This window comes from Callithrix jacchus, chromosome 4 (assembly GCF_049354715.1).
Source record: "Callithrix jacchus isolate 240 chromosome 4, calJac240_pri, whole genome shotgun sequence".
Lineage (NCBI taxonomy): Eukaryota > Metazoa > Chordata > Mammalia > Primates > Cebidae > Callithrix > Callithrix jacchus.
In genome coordinates, this window is record NC_133505.1 from 104,966,313 (window position 1) to 104,986,657 (window position 20,345).

The 20,345-nt window shown below is 37.6% G+C and overlaps 2 protein-coding genes and 1 long non-coding RNA gene across 10 annotated transcripts in view; 1 reads left to right on the forward strand and 2 right to left on the reverse strand.

Annotated features, from left to right (window-relative positions):
• Positions 1-6,683, reverse strand: part of FBXL4 (F-box and leucine rich repeat protein 4) — a 67,886-nt gene extending 61,203 nt beyond the window's left edge. For 3 of the 5 annotated variants that reach the window (XM_078370734.1, XM_078370735.1, XM_035296367.3), the window contains exon 1: positions 6,538-6,683. The gene's annotated coding sequence lies outside the window, so the exon portion shown is untranslated. Of the gene's footprint in view, positions 1-6,070 lie in introns of all 5 variants that reach the window. The other 2 variants (XM_035296369.3, XM_035296368.3) reach the window with 2 other exon arrangements.
• A 211-nt stretch (positions 6,684-6,894) lies between these two features.
• The window catches only part of LOC144582346 (uncharacterized), a 134,389-nt gene continuing 120,938 nt past the window's right edge, over positions 6,895-20,345 (forward strand). For 2 of the 4 annotated variants that reach the window (XR_013534873.1, XR_013534874.1), the window contains exon 1: positions 6,895-7,018. Coding sequence is in view for 2 of the 4 variants with exons in the window: in XM_078370737.1 (XP_078226863.1) it covers positions 20,202-20,345 (144 nt within the window). In the remaining 2 variants the exon portion in view is untranslated. Of the gene's footprint in view, positions 7,019-19,706 lie in introns of those variants that run through there. The other 2 variants (XM_078370739.1, XM_078370737.1) reach the window with 2 other exon arrangements.
• Positions 9,967-20,345, reverse strand: part of LOC128931799 (uncharacterized) — a 49,991-nt gene continuing 39,612 nt past the window's right edge. The window contains exons 3-4 of the long non-coding RNA XR_013534877.1: positions 13,638-13,725; positions 9,967-10,468 (exon numbers count right to left, since the gene is read on the reverse strand). This is a non-coding gene — a long non-coding RNA (uncharacterized LOC128931799). The remainder of the gene's footprint in view (positions 10,469-13,637; positions 13,726-20,345) is intronic.

Consider the following 20,345-nt stretch of genomic DNA (forward strand, 5'->3'; position numbering starts at 1 on the left):
TACTCAGTTAAAAAAAAAAAGAATTGCTGATCCAGGCAATAATATAGAATCTTAAAATGCATTTTGCTAAGTGACAAAAGTCTGATGCAAAAGCTACATTTGTATGATTTCATTTACGTGATACTTTGGAAAAGGCAAACAGGAAAGGCAAACAGATCACTGATGGCCCAGGCTTAAGGGAAGAAAGAGGAGTTGACTACAGTAACTACAAAGGGGCCACACAAAGGAATTTTTAGAATGGTGTGACTGTTCTGTCTGCTTTTGTTTTCAGTTTTTGTTTTCAATCAAAATAAGCAAGCTGTAAATTTGATACCCTAGTATTGACTTGGTTATGTGCATGCTAGCTTATGTGTCTGTTCTCTTTTAAGATATGTACTAGCTGGCATGTTCTGCCCATTTATTTTGCCCAGGGCAAACCCTACTCACACAGCCCCAACCACTCATCTTGCCTTAGGAAACTACATGTCTGGAAAAGAGAACAGTGACCTTCATGACTTACAAAATATTTCAGACCATGAACAAGACGGTCAACACAGATCTGCATTTATATGTCTGCATAGAATCAACTATTTTAAAGACAGGGAAACAAGTTAAGCAATTATAGCAAATAGCATTCAATAAAAGTTAATGCAAAAATTAGGACAACTGTTTTTTAAAAAATCATTGTTTAGTGTCAATAGGTTACAGGATCCATAAAATAAGTACAGACTAACTTAAATTCTTAGAAATTTAAAGGTGGTGACTGAAATAAATTGAAAATTAAATTGAGAAAAATAAATGACATAGAGCACATAGACAAGAAACCTAACATCTATATAAGATGAAGACTGAAGCTGACTTAAATTCAAGGAAATTCTAAAGTACAAAAAAATGGCTCAACCTCTTATACACATAGAAAAACAAAATAAAATGAAAAATATTCTGGATATGTAAGTACACTTACCATAACTCTTCCTGACAGTATTACTTAAAAATGTATCCCAGTTAAAAAAAAAGAAAAAAACGAATTAAAATAAATACTTCAAAAATGGGGAAGACATACTATTCAAGTAACCAGTGACCTTATAGTTAAATCTAAGTAATCACAGATATAATATTGGTAAAATTTAAAATAATGGCTAGGGGGAGAAAAAAACAGAAGAACTACTGGTACGGTTTGGATCTGTCTCCACTCAAATCTCACTCACACTGAAATGTAATCCCTGGTGCTGGAGGTAGGGACTGGCGGGAGGTGACTGGATCATGGAGGTGGTCTCTAATGTTCAGCACCATGCCTCTAGTGCTGTTCTCCTAAGAGTTCTGAATAGATCTGCTTGTTTCAAAGTACACAGTGCATCCACCAACTCTCTCTTTCTCCTGCTCCTGCCATGTAAGACCCTTGCTCCTTCTTTGCCTGCCACGATGACTGTCAGTTTTCTGAGGCTTCCACATAAGCCTAGCAGATGCGAGCATCATGCTTCCTATACAGCCTGTGAACTGTGAGTCAATTAGACCTCTTTACTTTATAAATTACCCAGTCTCAGGTATTTCTTTAAGCAATGTGAGAACACACTAACACAACTGTAGAAAAGAAATCAAATCAATAAAACCAAGAATGTAAAGAAGGAGAGAGATCAAGGTCTCAACTTATTAATGGGAAGAATGAGGGCAAAAAGAGTCAGCTATAGATGGTTTCAGAATTTCCAAACCTGCAGGAGAGGAAAAAAAAGGTTATTATGACTAGGTTAAATTGTCCTATTAAGAGATAAACCCAATTTTGTACAAGGTAACCTTGTGACGGGACTGTTATATATTTTGACTGTGGTGGTATTCACAGCAATCTACATAAAGTTACTTATGACTAAACAGGCACAGGAATCGGTGCATGTAAAATTGGTGAAATCTGAATAAGGTCTATAGATTGTATCAATGTCAATTTCCTGAGTATAATATTGTACTATAGTTATGCAAGGTTTTACCATAGATGGAAACTGGGTGAATGTACACAGGATCTAGATCTACTCGCATTACTTTTTACAACTGTATATGAATCTATAATGATCTTTTTTTAAAAGTTTTTAAAAATGTAAAACAAACAAAAAAAAAGGACAAACTTCCAGGCCAGGCGCAGTGGCTCATACCCTGTAACCCCAGCACTTTAGGAGGCCAAGGCAGGTGGATCACTTGAGCCCAGAAGTTTGAGACCAGCCTGGGCAACATGGTGAAGCCTCATCACTACAAAAAAACATAAAAATTAGCCAAGTATGGTGGTATGTACCTGCAGTCCCAGCTACTTGGGAAGCTGAGGCAGGAGGATCACTTGAGTCCAAGAGATGGAGGTTGCAGTGAGCCAAAATTACACCACTGCACTCCAGTTGGGTGACAAAACAAGTCTCTGTCTCAAAAAAAAAAAAAACAGATAGACTTCCAAATTGGGAAGGGGGAAGATTTCAGGGAGAAATAAAAATCCAACTCAGTTATATGAATGTTTAGATGTTTATGAAAGGCAAGTAAAGCAAAATGGTGTAAAATGACTAAAAATAAACATATGAGTAAAAAAGATTTATCAAGTACACACAAGTACACACAAAAGTGACAGAGAGGCAAGAGTCATATAAGACAATGTAGACTCTCAGGCAAAAAGTCATTAAATAGGGCAAAAAAGATACTTTATGTTTTTTAAGATAAAATCCACTAAGAACAATTACACATATTATCTTTCAGGCTGAATTTAACCAAAATCATAATCACAGTAAATATCTAATATACCTTGCTTACTGATTTGTCAGCTTTGAGAAAACAACAATTGAGGATATAGTATCTTACAATAAATGCTTCAAATTAAATAACAGGGAAAGGACAGTTTATCAAAATAATGTTTTAGAAAAATGTCCAGAAATCTGGAAAAATAAATGTGTAATAGTATGCCATAGCAACTATTTTTAAAATCCAAATCTATGATAACAGAATGTGTACAAAGAGTATTTTAATAATCTTGGGATAGAAACCCAAAGGGCATAAAGGAAAACAACAGCAGAACTGGCAACATAAATAGTAAAGACTGTTATACAGCAAAAGCCCCAAGAAACATTAAAAAAATAGACTATGAGAAAATACTAGCAAATGGTGAACCAAATCATTAATAGCCACAATACGTAAAGAGTTATTACAAATCAATTAGAAAAGAGGAACATTTCAACAGAAACCTAAGCAAAGGATATGATCATGTAAGTAACAAACGAATACAAATGACCAACAAACATACAGTCAACCCCATCAACAAGCAAAGAAATGCAATACAAAAACAGTAACAAAATAGCATTTTTCATCCACTAAATGACTGAATATAAAAAATAACCATTTCATCTTAGCAGGTCTCTCAAGTTTCTGCATGTCATATAAGTACAGGCACTGATGGCCTTATTTTTTATCTTCTCAATGGTGTTTATACAGCAGATAAAGAGATGTCTCCTGGTACGGAGGGCAGGTTTGTTCATCTTTCAGGACAATAAAGATAATGTCTCCCTCTCTGGCAAAAATCAGACAGGTTTATTTGCAGGCCACTATCAAAGATTCAAGTTTCCTAAACTAAGGATTCCTCTCCTGTAACACAACCTACTTCACATGCTAGTGTCACTGGGCTCTTGTTACATCAACCAGTGGAAATCAGGGTTCCAGCAAATCAGCACAAGATGATCATCTGGCTATCGTTACTGTGGTGCTTTGACTCTGAATCAGGAGTATCACATTTTCTGCCAGTTTCCATGAAACTGTTAGCTTGCAAGTAAGGTATGATCTCAGACCCTTGACAATTTTTGGCAACGTGATACAGTAAAAGCAGCATTTTAACAAATTGTATAAATTTACTCTTACCAACAACTTTTGAGGAGCACTTTTGCAGAATCTCTCAATTTAACACTTAGGTGTACCTCTGGCATAGCAATTTCATATCTAAGAAAATAAACCAACATGCAAATATGACAGTATACAGAATATAAACACAAAAACGACCTGCAGTTCTGTTTGTAATAAATTTGGAATAACCTAAATGCCAACAGGGGATTGGCTAAATAACTTTTGGGTTATTCCTACAATGAAATAACAAAAAGACTTACAAAAAAGACAAGATACTATTATATGCACTGCCACAGAAGGATGTTAATCAATTATTATTAAGTGGAGGCTATAGAAAATTATACATGTACACTGCCATCTATGAAACAAAGGTAGACTTACACATTTATTTTTAAAATCTGCAAGCAGTGGTAATCTTTATGGAACAAGGTTACTGGGTAGGTGGGCACACAGCACTTTCACTTCCTCCTTTGAGTATTTCTGTATTGCTTGATCTTTTTTAAAGAATGCCTACATTTATTTCATGATCTAATAAGGTTTTTAGGTGTCCATTACAACAACATCTTAAAATGTATATTTAGGATATCCAGTTGGGATGGTAAAATACAAATGGATATTTGGATGTCCGAACGGAACACTTCTACAGCCATTTATCTCTTAGATAACCATTTTTCTTTTAGAAACCAGGTACAGAACATCCTAAATCATAGCTGACTAGGAGACACACTACAGTTATATGATACAGTGCAAAGTCAAAAGGCATGCAGATATTTAATCAGGCTGCTTCTCTATGTAACTGCAAGAAGCAACTCTAGTGTCAAATTCTGAGTGAGCAACACAAGGGATTTATTTATTAACAGTTCATGATTCAACTGACCATGGAAAAAGAAAGCTAAAATAAATGAATCTCAATAACTGGCAAGAAACTTTTAAATGGGGGAGGGAGGCAAGAGGTAAAGAAAGGGAATCAACTTGCCTCCACTAAATGCGTTCATTTCAAAAATATTTAGTGATATCTACAATATGCCAGGCATCGTTCAAATCCCTAGGCATTAAAACACATTACAAACCTAGAGCAATAAGAGCATCACAGAAGCCAGGATCACCATAGGAAGCCAAAGAACACTGCACAACGGTTCAGAAAGTCCCAAGAATAGACGGGAATTTAGGACCTACGGTATTTATAGTACTGATCAGTAGCAAAAAATAGAATTCAACAAATGACGATGGAGTCACTAACAAAATATAAAGTTGAAGCCTTCCTATCTCACACTAAAATATAAATAAGATAATTAACAATACTACAAGAAAAAGGAGGTGGATATACAATTCATGCGGATAAAGGCCTTTTTAAAAGGACACTGAAGTTAGATCAGCGAAGTTAAGATAGAGAATGTTAACCACAGCAAAATTAAGATGAGACTAGTACAGTAAAGAAAGGGGCAGTTTTTGTTAACTGACCATATGTACCATTGCACAGAGTACTATTATTGCATTATTTTATCACAGTGTGAGTAAAGAAATTATCCATGTTACAATGAGCTGATTTCTCTGATTTTCAAGTCAGTAAGAGAAGGGAGGAGTTTGAAAATACAGAGTTCAGAAAAGCCAACATTTGGGACAGAAGTTAAAAAAAGTTAGTACTCAGAACAGAAGTGTAGAAAGAAGAATCCAATTGAAGGAACTTTTAGAGTGCCTACTACAACATGATCCACATTTCCCCCAAGTACTTAATCTGATTAAGGATTATCAGAGCGTTCATGGCTCTGGATAAATCTCTACTCAACCAACAGGTACAATATGCAGTACAGGATAATGGAGGCAGGAAGTGAGCCTGAAAGAAAAAAAATGTATACCTATACCTGAACTTAAGAAACCACGGGGTGCACGCAAGAAGCAGAAAAGGCAACTTGTCTGCAAACAGACCAAAGCAATCAAAGATCCTGCACCTAGTGGTAGTGAGCCCTCTGGGGCACAAAGCCAGATGGGCATGCTGCCAACACAACTACCTGACCACAGGCTTATACCATCTTCACCTTCTACAACAGTTATTTGTATACTGTATTTCAATCTGTGAATGCATCTCGAAGCTTTGTAGTAATAATCACTAGGAAACCAAGGAAATCCAAAACCACCCGTCATAAATATGTTGGCAAGGAGGCCAAGTAGACGGTCATCCTCACACTGAAGGGGCACCCCTAAACCTAAAAACATTAACAAGGTTGTAGCTGGGCACCTTGTGGCAGTCCTGAAGAAGGAAAACATAGGCCTGGTTAGGCAAAAACCATCGGATGTCAGAAGGAAATCAAGGCAGCAGGCACGGGAATCACAAGCACAGGCGGGCATGTGGCCGACGCGTGGCTGCCGAGGCAGCACGGAGCGCGGGTGTGGGCGACCCGCAGTCCTCCGCGGTGTAAACAACCCAGAGCCGCGCACACTTCCGGACGATGCCTCACAGTCTGCGGGCAGAGTGTGGCGGAGAAGCAGCCAGAGGCACGTCAGCAGTTCTCAGCGGCCTCAGCAAGCCCCGCAAGCGCGAAGCCGGGGCGCGAGGGCGCGGACAGGGAGGGGAGGGCAGCGGGGGCCTTTGCCAGGCGTCCAGATTCCCCAAAGCGCAGACTTGCGCCCTGGCTCGGCCCTGGCCCCGCCCCGAAAGAAAAAGGCAGAGACCCACGGGAGGGAGAAGTAAAGGAAGGGCCGTACCCTGCAGGGTCCGGGAGAGGCGCGCGCCGCGGGCTTCACCCGCGACCAGGCGGCGCGAAAAGGTCTGGACGTGGGGGCGGCTCCCCAACTCTCTGGCTGCGGCACAGCGGCGGCAAGCCCGGCCCGGCGCGACCCGGAAGGAAGACGCGGAAGGGGCCGGGGAGGCGGGACGGGGCCGACGTGGGGCGGGGCCTGGTGGCAGGTGGAGCGGAGCCGAGAAAAAAGCCTGGCGTTCCTTCCATGGGAGGTGTTCTGGGCCATAGGGACAGCCCCCTCCCGGGCCAGGGGCGGGAGCTTCCTGCTGGCTTCCCCACTCCATTGGTGGCCGTGTAAAGAGCCTAGATAACCGCAGCGGGCAGTGGCTGCATATCCTCTGCGGAATAATCCCCTCCAAGAACCGACTCGCCTTCTGTAGTTGTCCTGCTAGGACTTCTTCGGTCCAGACTTGGTGAAATCAGGCGATGTATAGGTAATACGAATGGTACGCATACTTAGAGGAAGAGTACAATATCCACTATATGCGCTCAAAAGGTATAATTCCTCTAGTTTACAAACTTCTGCCCTGCGTACAAATCCTGCCTACAGACCCATTTCCAACGTTCAGAAGCGTCTGACCATTACCTCTGATGAAGAAGGTCTGGTAGTCTCTCACTCATTTTGATTTATTTTTGGTAAATTCAGTATGGCACTTTTTTAGTTTGCATCATATTTATCTTGTTACAAAACATCCACTAAGATGAAAAATATTATTTGCTGTCTAAATGTTCCTTATGAGGCAAAACCGTAAGGATATTTACTTATATATGAACAGAATCAATATACAATATGCAGTATATCTTGTATACAAAGAGAAACATTTTTATTTTCTTCAACTTTTAAAATTTTTTATTTTTATTCATGCATAATAGCTGTACATATTTTCATGGTACACATGATAATTCAATTCATTTCTGTAACCAAATCCACATAACTGAATTACTCATTCTCTTAAATATTTATCTTTTCTTTGTGCTAGGAACATTCAAATTATTCTCTTCTAGCTATTTTGACACGTACTATTGATTAACCTTAACCATAATCACCCTACTGATCTATGGAACACCGGTTCTTATTTCTTCTAAGTTTATGTTTGTGCCCATTAATCAACCTTTCTTTATCTCCCCTCACTCTCCCATGCCCCCTCCCAAATACTTCTCAGTCTCTGAGACCCACTTTCTGAGCTCCCACATATGAGTGAGAACATGCATTATTTGTCTTTCTGTGCTTGGCTCATTTCACTCATCATAATGACCTCCAGTTCTATCCATGTTGCTGCAGGTAACAGGATTTTGTGGAGAGTTTTACGGCAGAGTAATTTTCCATCGTGTACATGTACCACATTTTCTTTATCCATATATCTGTTGCATAGATACTTAGGTCAATTCTAAATCTTGGCTATTGTAAGTAGTGCTGCAATAAACATAGAAGTGCAGATATCTTTTCAATATATGTATTTCCTTGTTGGATCTATACCTAGTAGTGGAATTGCGGGATCATATAGTAGTTCTATTTTTAGCTTTTTGAAGAATCTTCACACAGTTTTTCACAGTGGCTCTGGTAATACGCATTCCCATCAACAGTGTACATGGATTCCCTTTTCTCCACATTCTCACCAGCATCTCTTGTTCCCCATTTGTTTGAAAAAAAAAAAAAAAAAAAGCCATACTCACTGGGGTGAGATATCTCATTGTTTTAATTTGCATTTAACTGATGATTAAGTGATACAGAGCATTTTTTCATATACCTGTTGGCCGTTTGTATGTCTTCTTTTGAGAAATGCCTGTTCAGATCTTTTGCTCATTTGTTAATTGGATTGTTTTTGTTTTTGCTTTCCTATTGAGTTGTTTGAGCTCCTTATATAAAATATTCTGGTTATTAATCCCTTGTTAAATAAATAATTTGCACGTATTTTCTCCCATTCTTTGGGTTTTCTCTTCACTTTATTGTTTCCTTTGCTATGCAGAAGTTTTTTAGCTTGATGTAATCCCATCTATTTTCACTTTTCTTGCCTATGTGTTTGAGATCTTAACCAAAAAGATAAGATCTTGCCCAGAGTTATGTCATGAAGTCTTTTCCCTATGCTTTCCTCTAGAAGCTTTCATAGTTTGGGGTCTTAAATTTAAGACTTTAATCCATTTTGAGTTGACTTTTCTATATGGTGAAAAATAAGGATCTAATTTTTCTGCATATGGACATACAGTTTTTCCCAACACTACTTATTGACAGACTGTCCTTTCTCCACTGTGTGTTCTTGGAACCTTTTATAAAAAAGCAATTGACCATAGCTGTGTGGGTTTATTTCTAGCCTCTATATTCTATTCCATTGGTTAATGTGTCTGTTTCTATGACGGTACCATGGTGTTTCAATTAGTATAGCTTTGTAGTATATTTTGAAATGAGGTATTGTGATGACTTCAGCTTTGTTCCTTTTGTTCAATATTGTTTTGTCTATCCAGAAATTTTTGTGGTTCCATACCAATTTCAGAATTTTTTTTCTATTTCTGTGAAGAACATAATATATTGTTAGGGGTTACATTGAATATGTAGATTGCTTTGAGTAGGTATGGACATTTTAACTATTCCTCCAATCCATAAACACAGAAGAATAGCTTTCCATTTTTTGTGTCTTCTTTAATTTCTTTCATCAAGGTTTTATAGTTTGAGTATACTCATCTTTCACCTTCTTGGTTAAATTTATTCCTAAGTATTTTATTTTAGGGTTTTTTTTTTGTACCCATTGTAAATGGAATTGTTTTCTTGATGTCTTTTTCAAATAGTTTGCTTTTGTAAATAGAATGCTACTGATTTTTGTATGTTGATTTTATATCCTGCAAACTTACTAAATTATTAGTTATAACAGTATTTTAGTAGAGTCTTTAGGGTTTTCTATGCATAAGATTATGTCATCTGCAAACTTCTTTACAATTTGGATGCCTGATTTTTTTTTCTTTTCTAGCTCTGGCTAGGACTGCCTAAGCTCTGGCTAGGACTGCCAGTACTATGTTGAATAGAAGTGAGAAAGTGGGCATTCTTGTCTTGTTCCAGTTCTCAGAAGAAAAGTATTCAACTTTTTTCTATTCAGTATATTAGCTGTTGTGGGCTTGTCATATATGGCCTTTATTGTATCAAAGTATATTCCTTTTATACCTAATTCATTGAGCTTTTATCAGAGAAAAATATTGAATTTTGTCAAATGTTTTTCTGCATCTATTGAAATGATCGAATTGGTTTTTGTCCTTCATTCTATTAAAGTGATGTTTTGCATTTATTAATTTGCTTTATGTTGAATCATTCTTGCATCTCTGCTGTGAATCCTACTTGACCATGGTTAATGATCTCTTTTGTTGAAGATTTTTGCATTTATATTCATCAGGGATATTGGCCTATAAGTTTTCTTTTTTTGTTGTGTCCTTGCATGATTTTGCTATTAGGGTAATTCTGGCCTCATAGAATGACCTTGGAAGTGTTTCCTCTCTTCAATTTTTTGGAAGAGTTTAAGAAGAATTAGAATTTGTTATTTAAATGTTTGGTAGAAGTAAAGCCATATGTCCTGGGCTTTTCTTTAATAGGAGACCTTTCATTACTAATTCAATCTTGTCACATGTTATTGATCCGTTCACATTTTCTGTAGCTTCATGATTCAGTATTGGTAGTTTGTATGTGTCCAGAAGTTTCTCTATTTCATCTGGGTTACCAAATTTTTGGCGAATCATTGTTCCTAACAGTTTCTTATGATATTTATATTCCTCTGGTATCAGTTGTGATGTCTCTTTTTTTAAAATCTCTGATTTTATTTATTTGGGTCATTTCTCATTTTTTCTTAGTCTGGCTAAAGGTTTGTTGATTTTGCTTATCTTTTCAAAAACTCTAATATGATGTTTTGAATGGGATCCTGGAAGAGAAAAAGGACATTAGTAGAAAAACTAGTGAAATGACGAGTAGAATTTATTTAATAATAATATACCAATCCAGGTTTCTTAGTGGTAATAAACGTACTATTGTAACATAAGCTCTTAACAATAAGGGGAAACTAAATTAGGGATATATGGGAACTCTGTATTGTCATTGCAACCTTCAATCATTTTGTATTTTGCATTTTTAGTCAATCTATTAATTGCAACTTTTCTGTAAATCAAAATCTATTATAAAATTAAAAGTAGATTAAAAAATAAATTAATGTAATAAGTAAATAAGACTGATCTGTTTACGGTTGCTGATGAGACTTCATTGAGTTGATAAGCGTCAACTCAATGCTCAAATTCAGTCTAATAGCAGTTTCTAATCCTAGATAACTTCCAAATAAGTTTTTAAGTATAAAATGTATTCAGAAAAGAACACAAAAGATGAGTGCTCATATCCTTGTATTCACCATTCATATAAAAAAGTAGATAATCACTAGTACTCAGAAACCTCCCACAGTCTCTCCTAAATCTCTTCCCCTTACTCCTGCCCAAAGGTTACCATTGTCCTGAATTCTAATGCCAGAGATTAATTTTCCTAAGTTTTGACCTTTAGGTAGATGGGATCATATATTACACACTCTTTTGAGTCTGGCTTTTTTCTCACAACATTAGCTTTGTGAGGGTTATTCATGTTGTCAAGTGTAGTGAGAGTTTCTTGAGTTTTTATTATATAAATATACACAAGAATTTATTTATTCTATTCTTGATAGACACTGAACTGATTTTTGTTTTGATTATTATAAGCAATGCTGATATTAACATTCTTGTTCTTATCTTTTGGGTGCATATCTGTTGCATTTCCCTCCATACATTTTAATCTCTTCAATGTTTAAGAGATGTGGAAGTTGGTGCTATTATTTGTTTAGTTTTTTTGTTTAGCTTTGTTTGTAATGGTACTTTAAGTACTGCTTAGAAATATATAAGTTCTTATTTAAAGAAGATAAAAGCCTAAGGGAATGTTTTATTTCGGTGACCAGATGGAATTTTGGTCATCATTGCTCAATCTATCCTTCCGCCAACCTTCACATATCAAGGGCCATGCTTTGTTTCCTGGGCAGGAGAGCCAAGTGAGGCAAAAAAAAAAAAAAAAAAAAAAGACGATGGTTATCAGTTAGTGATGGCCCTGATTTAATGGGTGAACTAATGCCTAGTTATTAAATGGAATGTTGTTTGGAAATGAATAGCATCCCACGCTGTAACAGCACTATTACAAATAAAGAAAGTCCCAACAAGGCTTAATTGTCCATAAAGTCACCAACTCAGCAAGCTGGTTATGATCTATTCTATGTGAGCTTCAAAAGTTGCAATGTTCTACTCAGATGGGGAGGCGGGAAAAAAAGCAGCAGGTTCAAAACTCTTCTTTGTCCCTAACTCTTGAAACACTCACCATCATACTCTTTATTATTTTCAAGTAATTTTTCTTTATCTTAAAATGAAATATCTACCAATTGTTAACTTTCAGGACTATAAGTATGCATGCAAAGTCAGAGGGTAGAGAATCAGAACTCTGCAGAGGGCCAAAAATGTCTTCACCATAAGTTCCCTTTGGTTTTCTATCATTGGTTTCTAAGAAAGTTCATCTCTCAAATGAAGACTTCTCAGAGAAATGCAACTCCATACATTTTCTACATAACTCAGCTAAAATAACTTACTCTCCTGTGAAATCTTAGGTTAACTAGTTTGTTAGAAAGTAGAGTTCAGTCAATAATATTAGTTCAAGATTTTTAATATCCCAGTGGCCAAAGACCATGAGTAGTAGCCAGTAGGAGTAATTTTGGAGTCTACTTTTCTTTAACCTCTTATATTCCATAAAAAGGCTTCACTTAATATTAACCTACCACAATATTAATCTAGAAACAGTCACAGTTATTAAGAAAGAAACTAGAATTTTATTTTATTTATTTATTTATTTTGAGATAAAAGCTTGCTCTGTTGCCCAGGCTGGAGTGCAATGGCATGATCTTGGCTTACTGCAACCTCTGCCCCTCAGGTTCAAGCAATTCTCCTGTCTCAGCCTCCCAAGTAACTGGGATTACAGGCATGCACCATCACGCCCAACTAATTTTTTGTATTTTTCGTAGAGACAGGGTTTCACCATGTGGCCCGGCTGGTCTTGAACTCCTGACCTCAAGTGACCCACCCACCTCAGCCTCCCAAAGTGCTGGGATTGTAGGCATGAGCCCCTCTGCCCAGCCTATTTATTTATTTTTGAGATAGTCTTGCTCTGTCAACCAGGCTGGAGGCAGTGGCAGGATCTCAGTTCACTGCAGCCTCTGCCTTCTGGTTTCAAACGATTCTCATGCCTCAGCCTCCCGAGTAGCTGGGATTACAGGTGTGCACTACCACACTTTGCTAAGTTTTGTATTTTCAGCAGAGACGGGTTTCACCATGTTGGCCAGGCAGGTCTGAAACTCCTGGCCTCAAGTAATCTCCCTGCCTCAACCTTCCAAAGGGATGGGATTACAGGTGTGAGCCACCACACCTAGCCTGAAAACTAGAATTTTAAATAAGAAGCCCAAATCTATGGAGTCCAAATGCTCTTTCATAGATGAGGAAACTGAAGTTTAGAGAGACAAAATGAACTCCCCAAATCAGAGTGGCAGAGCTGTCAACGAAACCTAGCTCTATGACTTTAAATCCAGAAATTTGGGTTTTTTTAATGGTAGCATATTTCTTTACAATTCAATAAACTTAACTAAATGTGCTGCCATATTACCATAACCTTGAAGTAGCTGAATATAATAGAAGGAAGAAATGAACTTGGAAGTAGGAAGACCTGCTATCCAGCTCTGCCATTTTAGTAGTTCTGTGATCCTAGGTAAGTTGCAACTTCTGAGTTTTCTCACTTTTATGAAATGTTTCTAACTCACAAGGTACTGGAGAGATTTAAAAGAGATCACATATATGAAAGTACTTTGTGAGCTATAAGGTAGCATGCAAATGTGTGAATTTTATTAATATTTATTAAATCATGTGAAAGATCAGTAATTGAGCCTTTCCAACACAAAATGTCAGAATAGAACCTTCAAGTTCATTGTAGTCTAACCCTTTTAACTGTCACCAGAAGAAAGAAAAGCCTAGAAAGACTGGATGACTTACCCAAAGATTTGTGACAAGTTGCATCCAAAGCAAAGACTTGAATGTAGGTCTCTTAACTTGCAGCTTCCAGTGAACAATTTCTAATATCCTGAATAAGTGAATACCAATTACAAGATCATTTAAAACAATATGATAAAACTTAAAACTGAAATTACAGAGGCCTACAAGCAATATCTTGAAATATATTTTAAAAATAAAAGCCTCTCTAACTTGTTCTATTTGTGCTGTTTTGATTTGACTTGTCCCCCTTTTTCTGTAGGTGGGTTATATACTTAAAAACTTAGCATTAATCAAGATTGTCAATGGTCAGGAATAATGCAGGGGAAATACTACCTGGAGACAAAGGACCAAGGAGCCCTCTTCCTGAGGTAACTTTACACCTACCAACAGCTAGGAAAATGAAGCTCATGGCTAGGGCCTTTGGTAAGCTCAACTGAGGCCAGAATTCCTTTCCTTCCTACTTTCCTCCTTCCGAAAGAGCTCCCATGTATCTGTATTAGGCAGGTCCCTGTGGTCTATTCATACAGTGACATGGTGATCTATAGAAAAAAAAGACTTTTTCTGTCCTTATAGGTAACTCAAAAGTGACAAGTGATTATCTGAGACTTTCAATATGAATGTTCCATATAATTCAAGGTCTTCAACTTGTTGCAATCATTTTGTCCTCCGTGGAAGATTTGAGGGGACTAGATTAGCCAGATAAACTCTGTGTTCACGCATTTACACATGCCCTTGCACAACTGTTAATGTTCCTTCCCCATATAAACACAACCTATGAATTTAAAAAAAAAAAAGAAGATAATGCTTTCCTGGATTACCCATCTCCTTTGAAACATACAAAAGTATATCCTGTTTTTGTTATTGAGCCATATTTTTATTGCCCCTTATACTTAATATAAGTAATATAATTTATATAGTAAATACAAATGTGAAGTATTTGGATCGAGTATAAAATTAACACCAACACAAAAGTATGCCAAATTGCAGGGTCTTTATTGCCGGCGACCACGGAGGACTCACGTCTCTCCAACCCGTGGCCCCGAAAGGAGGGTGACAAGACCCTTTTATACCCATAAACCACCTCCAGGGTGAGGGTGTGGGGTGGGGGTGAAGGGATTTAGACATTCTGAGGGCCAGGGGATTCCGTAAATCACCTCCTGGGCAGAGAGGAGGGTGCCGGTCTCAGGACATTCCAAGGGCTAGGGGGCTTGTTGTCACTTCGATTGTTACCTAAGTGGTTTACGGAGGTCAAGATAAGCATTAGTTTATACATCGTCTGGGCAGTGGTGGAATCCACGGATCTTAGTTACTTATTACAAGTCACAAGGGCCAGGATGGAATTAGCTTGGGCTGCTTATTCTGGTCATTACCGGTAAGCAAAGGCCAGCAATTCGGGCAGTTACTGATAAGAAAAGGTAAGCAACTTTACATACCGGGCATTTTGCAGAGCAAGCTAGCAGTTTTATTAACAGAAGCCAAGGCCAGCAGTTATTGTGAGGAGAATGGGGCAGCCGTTACAACTTATTTCTGAAAAACAGCTTTGTCTTGTATAAAATGGTGTTGTTCAGGCTCTAACTCTAGACCAGCTATAGCACAAATGATTCAAGAATAATTTGGGCATTTCAAAATTAAATAATTATAATAAATAGAGACGATTCAAGATGGCCGACCACTAACAGCTCAGGATTGTAGCTCCCAGTGAAAGCTCAGAGAACGAGACGACGCCACATCTTTAGACGAATTTTCGTCACTCACCGATTAGCCGATTCCCAGTGGAGGAGCCCCACGGGTCGCCAGCGTGACTCTTGTGGCCGCCGCAGCGGTTTTGCCGGCGTCTCAGCGCAGCAGCTCTTCACGCAGAGCCAACGGGACTGCTTCCCCTACTGACCAGAGTTTGGAGCTCGGGGAAGTCAGAGCCGCTTGTTGCGGACTCGAGAGGGAAGCCAGACCAGAGATTCCCGGGCAGAAGAGCACCATCAGTCTTACTGCTGCTATTTAGGCTGCCACAGTGGGTGGCTTGGATCCCAGCACTGGGAATCAGTAAGTCGGACGTTGACTCAGAAAACTAATTAGAAAGGCAGTTCATCTATAATGAAGGGAAAAAAACAGCCTAAGAAGGCCGAGTATACTCAAAATCAGAACCCATCAGCAACGGAACAAGCCCTGATGGAAAAGGACTCATCAGCAACCGAACAAGCCCTGATGGAAAAGGACTCATCAGTAACAGAACAAGCCCTGACGGAAAAGGACTGTGTTCCATTATCTGAAGTAGGCTTTAAAAGGTGGATGATAAGAAACTTCTGGGAGTTAAAGGAACTTGTTCTAACCCAATGTAAAGAAACTAAGAACTTGGAAAAAAGGTTCGATGAAATGTTGAAAAGAATAGACAATATAGAGAGGAATACAAATGAACTTATGGAGTTGAAAAATACAACACGAGAACTCAGTGAAATATGTACAAGCTTAAACAGCCGAATGGATCAAGCAGAAGAAAGGGTATTAGAGGTCGAAGACCAACTTAATGAAACAAAACGACAAGACAAGAATAGAGAAAAAAGGATAAAAAGGAATGAGCAAAGTCTCCAAGAAATATGGGACTATGTGAAAAGACCTAATATACGCTTGATTGGTGTACCTGAATGTGACGGAGAGAATGAAGTCAAGCTGGAAAATACTCTCCAGGACATTATCCAGGAAAATTTTCCTAATTTAGCAAAGCAGAACACTATTCAACCCCAGGCAATACAGAGAACACCACAAAGATATTCCTCAAGAAGACCAACCCCAAGGCACATAATCGTTAGATTCACCAAGATCGAAACAAAGGAGAAAATATTAAGGGCAGCCAGAGAGAAAGATCAAGTTACCCATAAAGGTAAGCCTATTAGGCTTACAGCAGATCTCTCAACGGAAACCCTACAAGCTAGAAGAGAGTGGGGGCCAATATTCAATATACTTAAAGAACAAAACTTTCAGCCCAGAATTTCATATCCTGCCAATTTAAGCTTTACATTTGAAGGAAAAATAAAATCTTTTAGGAACAAGCAAGTACTCAGAGATTTTATTACCACCAGGCCTGCTTTACAAGAACTTCTAAAAGAAGCATTATACACAGAAAGGAACAACCAGTATGATCCTTTCTAAAAATACACCAAAAAGTAAAGAGCATTAACATAAAGAAGAATTTTTATCAACAAAAGGACAAAATAGCCAGTTAATATCAAATGGCAGCAACCCTAAAGTTAAATCAACCAAATCTCCCAATCAAAAGATACAGACAAAATCCAACGGTATATCCAAAGATATACATAGACTCAAAATAAAGGGTTGGAAAAAAAAAAAAAAACGTACCAACCTAATGGAGAGCAAAAATAAATAAATAAAAAGCAGGAGTTGCAATTTTCACATTTGACAAAATAGATTTCAAAGCTATAAGGATACAAGGGTAAAAGGATTAATGTAACAATAAGAGATCTTAACACCCAGATACATAAGACACATAGTGAGATTTAGATTCAACGAGACAACAAATTGATAACGATATCCAGGATTTGAACTCAGAGCCAGAACAAATAAACACAATAGAGGTCTCCATTTTAAACACATAAAATATGCATTAACCACTTTAAACACTCAAAATATTGATCGGCCATTATTGAAACCCATTTTAGGAATGAAGTAATATTCCTTTTTCCCTCTTTTTCTTTTTTTCCCCTTCTTTTTCTCTAAAAAAAAAAAAAAATTATAATAAATAATGAGCCTTTATTATAACGTTTTCCCCAAACCCAGTACCCATCAATAATGCATTTCCTTCATCTGGCAGCCCCGTATCCCTCCTGAATAGTTTGTGAAAGGACAAAGGTAATCTGACAAGAAGCTCCCTAAAAGTGCATCTTTAAATATCATCCTTTGTGATACTGTAACTGTTATGGGGTTTCCTGGTCAGATTCTTCAGTGCCTTGTTGGGAAAAATTCCTCTGTTTCAGAGTCATTTAAAAAGAAATAAGGAAAATTATTTTTAAAATAGGCTTTCCCTTTTTTTCTTCTGGTTATAAATTGGTATAAGAACTCTAGAATTTTGAGGAGCAACTGCCTTTGCCTCTTTAATGTGCTGATAAAAAATGTGACCAAGGATAAAGCTCCTTATAATACATCATTCTCTTACTACTTTTTTCTTGCTTATCATTCATCTTTTAATGGTGAGAGATTGAATCACTTTAGAGTAGGGGTGTTTTCCTCCAAAACAGATGACTCACAAAGCAAGCCACTAGGAGTAGAAGAAAATGATAATCCAGGAGGGGCTGCAGGTAGCCTTTTTCCTTTCACCTGGCTTCTGGCCTCTTGCCCTTTGGGAATGCCTGTGGCTGCCAGGGCAGTATAAACAACTTGGAGATGGACCAGACAAGATTTAATGATGGTCAGTTGTAATGGATCCATTATGGAACTGAGCACTTTATTTGCTATTTACTAAGTACATTGCTATTCATATAGTGTTGGACCACTTTATAGGATGAGAGGTCTTGAGCTAATTTCATATTTGTATGTTTTATTTCCCTAATAACGAATATTCCTCCATAGCCATTAGTGCAGCTAGAAGGGAATCCTAATGCAATCACTTAAAAAAAAAAAAACTCTTTAGGGGACTAACACAAGTATTTCAAACTCAGAAGAGTAGAGTTTTGAGGTGCTTTCAAAATGGTCGAATGAGGGTAGTATTTTGATAGTAGGAGAGGTCATTTTTTGGTAATAACAGATTTAGTATTTTATTCACTCACTAATAAGAATTTATGTTTACTTAAAATAAAAGTTAGATGTTACACAGAATTTGTTTGGTATTATATTCTATTCCAATTTGTGCCTCCAACTGCTGTAGATACATATCTAAGCAGGCATTCTTTTACATAAAATGCCTGTGATAAATACCATTTGCAGTAAAAGTCCTATAGGGCAATGCTTATGAATCTTCTAGAGATCATGTTAAAAATGCAGATTCTGATTCTGGGCAGGGCCCAAGTTCTGAATTAATAACAAGCTCCCAGGTGATATAGATGTTTCCGAACCCAGAACTACACCCTGTGTAGGAAGCGTAGGCCATTTCACTTGCAGAATGTTTTATCTGAACTATGAAAGCCGATCATGAACAGGTACTAAAATTACAAAGCAATGCCTTAACTTTAGCTGAAGACACGAGCAAAGCAAATGGATAGAATTTTGTTAAACAGTTGACTCCTTTAGACAGTTTTTGGATTTCCTTGGGAATGGGGAGAACTATTCCATTTTCATTTTACTGTAAAGGCAGGTGCAACATAAAAACCTAGGAGGTGATGGCACAAGTGGGCATCCCTTTCATTTCAGAAGACTATATGCCTGGCCCATCTTGCAATTAATTGAGCAGCACAGTAACCAATATCAGCAGAATTTGGGAGACAGAATGTTGGCATGTACCAAGAATACATGAGCTTGATCAGTTTAACTTTCTGTATGTAAAAATTCTAAACTAGTAACATCACGTCTCCAGCTGCTGTTGCATTTCAGCCTGCCTTTGTTTTCACCAAGTGTGAGTGCAGCACAATGCTACAGAAATGAGGGCATAAGAAAAACATCAGATTTATTATTCATAGCAACAGCTCCAAGTCCAGACAGCTCCAAAGTAAATCTGAGCAAGGGCTTGCTGTGACTTTGTGACCAAAGACTTAATGTTCTCATATTATTAGTGGGCTCTGGCACTTTATCAAACCTGTGATATTGACTAACTACCAGTAATTGCTGATTTATGAGCAAAGTTTTCTCAGCCTTGTTTTCTTCAGGACCTTCACCTTCTGAAAACACGTTGAATCAGTAAGTTCACATTCTCTTTGAGCTTTGCTGTTTTTATATTTAAATAGAGGACATCTTGCTCTTTTACCTGTTGCTGTCAATAAGACCTTGTAATACCTTACTTGCCATAAGTTATCTGTTTAAAAAAAAAAACCATGCTTCTGTGCATTCACAGAGGGTAATTAATTAGAATAAGGCATTTGAGGAATAAATTTTTATTGTTCTATAATTTTCAAAATCTCCATACTTAAGTACAATAAAATAATTATACAACTAAGATGGATTTCTAAAGAGCATCTAGTCCTTGGTGACAAATAGGTTTCACTTTCAGTGTCATAGGAAAGAGAAATGTAAGTAGATGTGCCTTTTATTTTCTAATCCAGATTTAATACCAACCATAACTTCTAGTCCGTCTTCTTTTTTTCTTTTCTCTTTTCTTTCCTTTCCTTTTCTTTTCCCCATTATTTGGCACCCTCTACATAGATACAAGTATCAACCAGGCACCAAAATTAAATCTGTGGAAGGATTATACCAAGAGCCTAGGACACCTCTACCAACTTCACCTTACCTTCAAACTTCTCCTACCTCTTGTTTTATCATTAACCAGCACCAGAGGCTCCCCAGAACACATCCTTGGCAACTGTTCTCCAGCATATTCACAGGGACATGTATTGCCCTTGGGTGCTTTGTGACTCATTTCACACTCATGAATGACCATGTTACAGCAAACTTAAACCATACTCTAGAATGTTTGTTGCCAAGCGACAGCTCATAATAGTTGGACACATAGCTGTGTCTCAGATTCTCATCTATATCCTTTTCCAGGAAAACTCTTCTCAGGTGTCTCCTCCATCACTTTTCACCCTTATTAGCATTAGGAGGGAAGCAGAG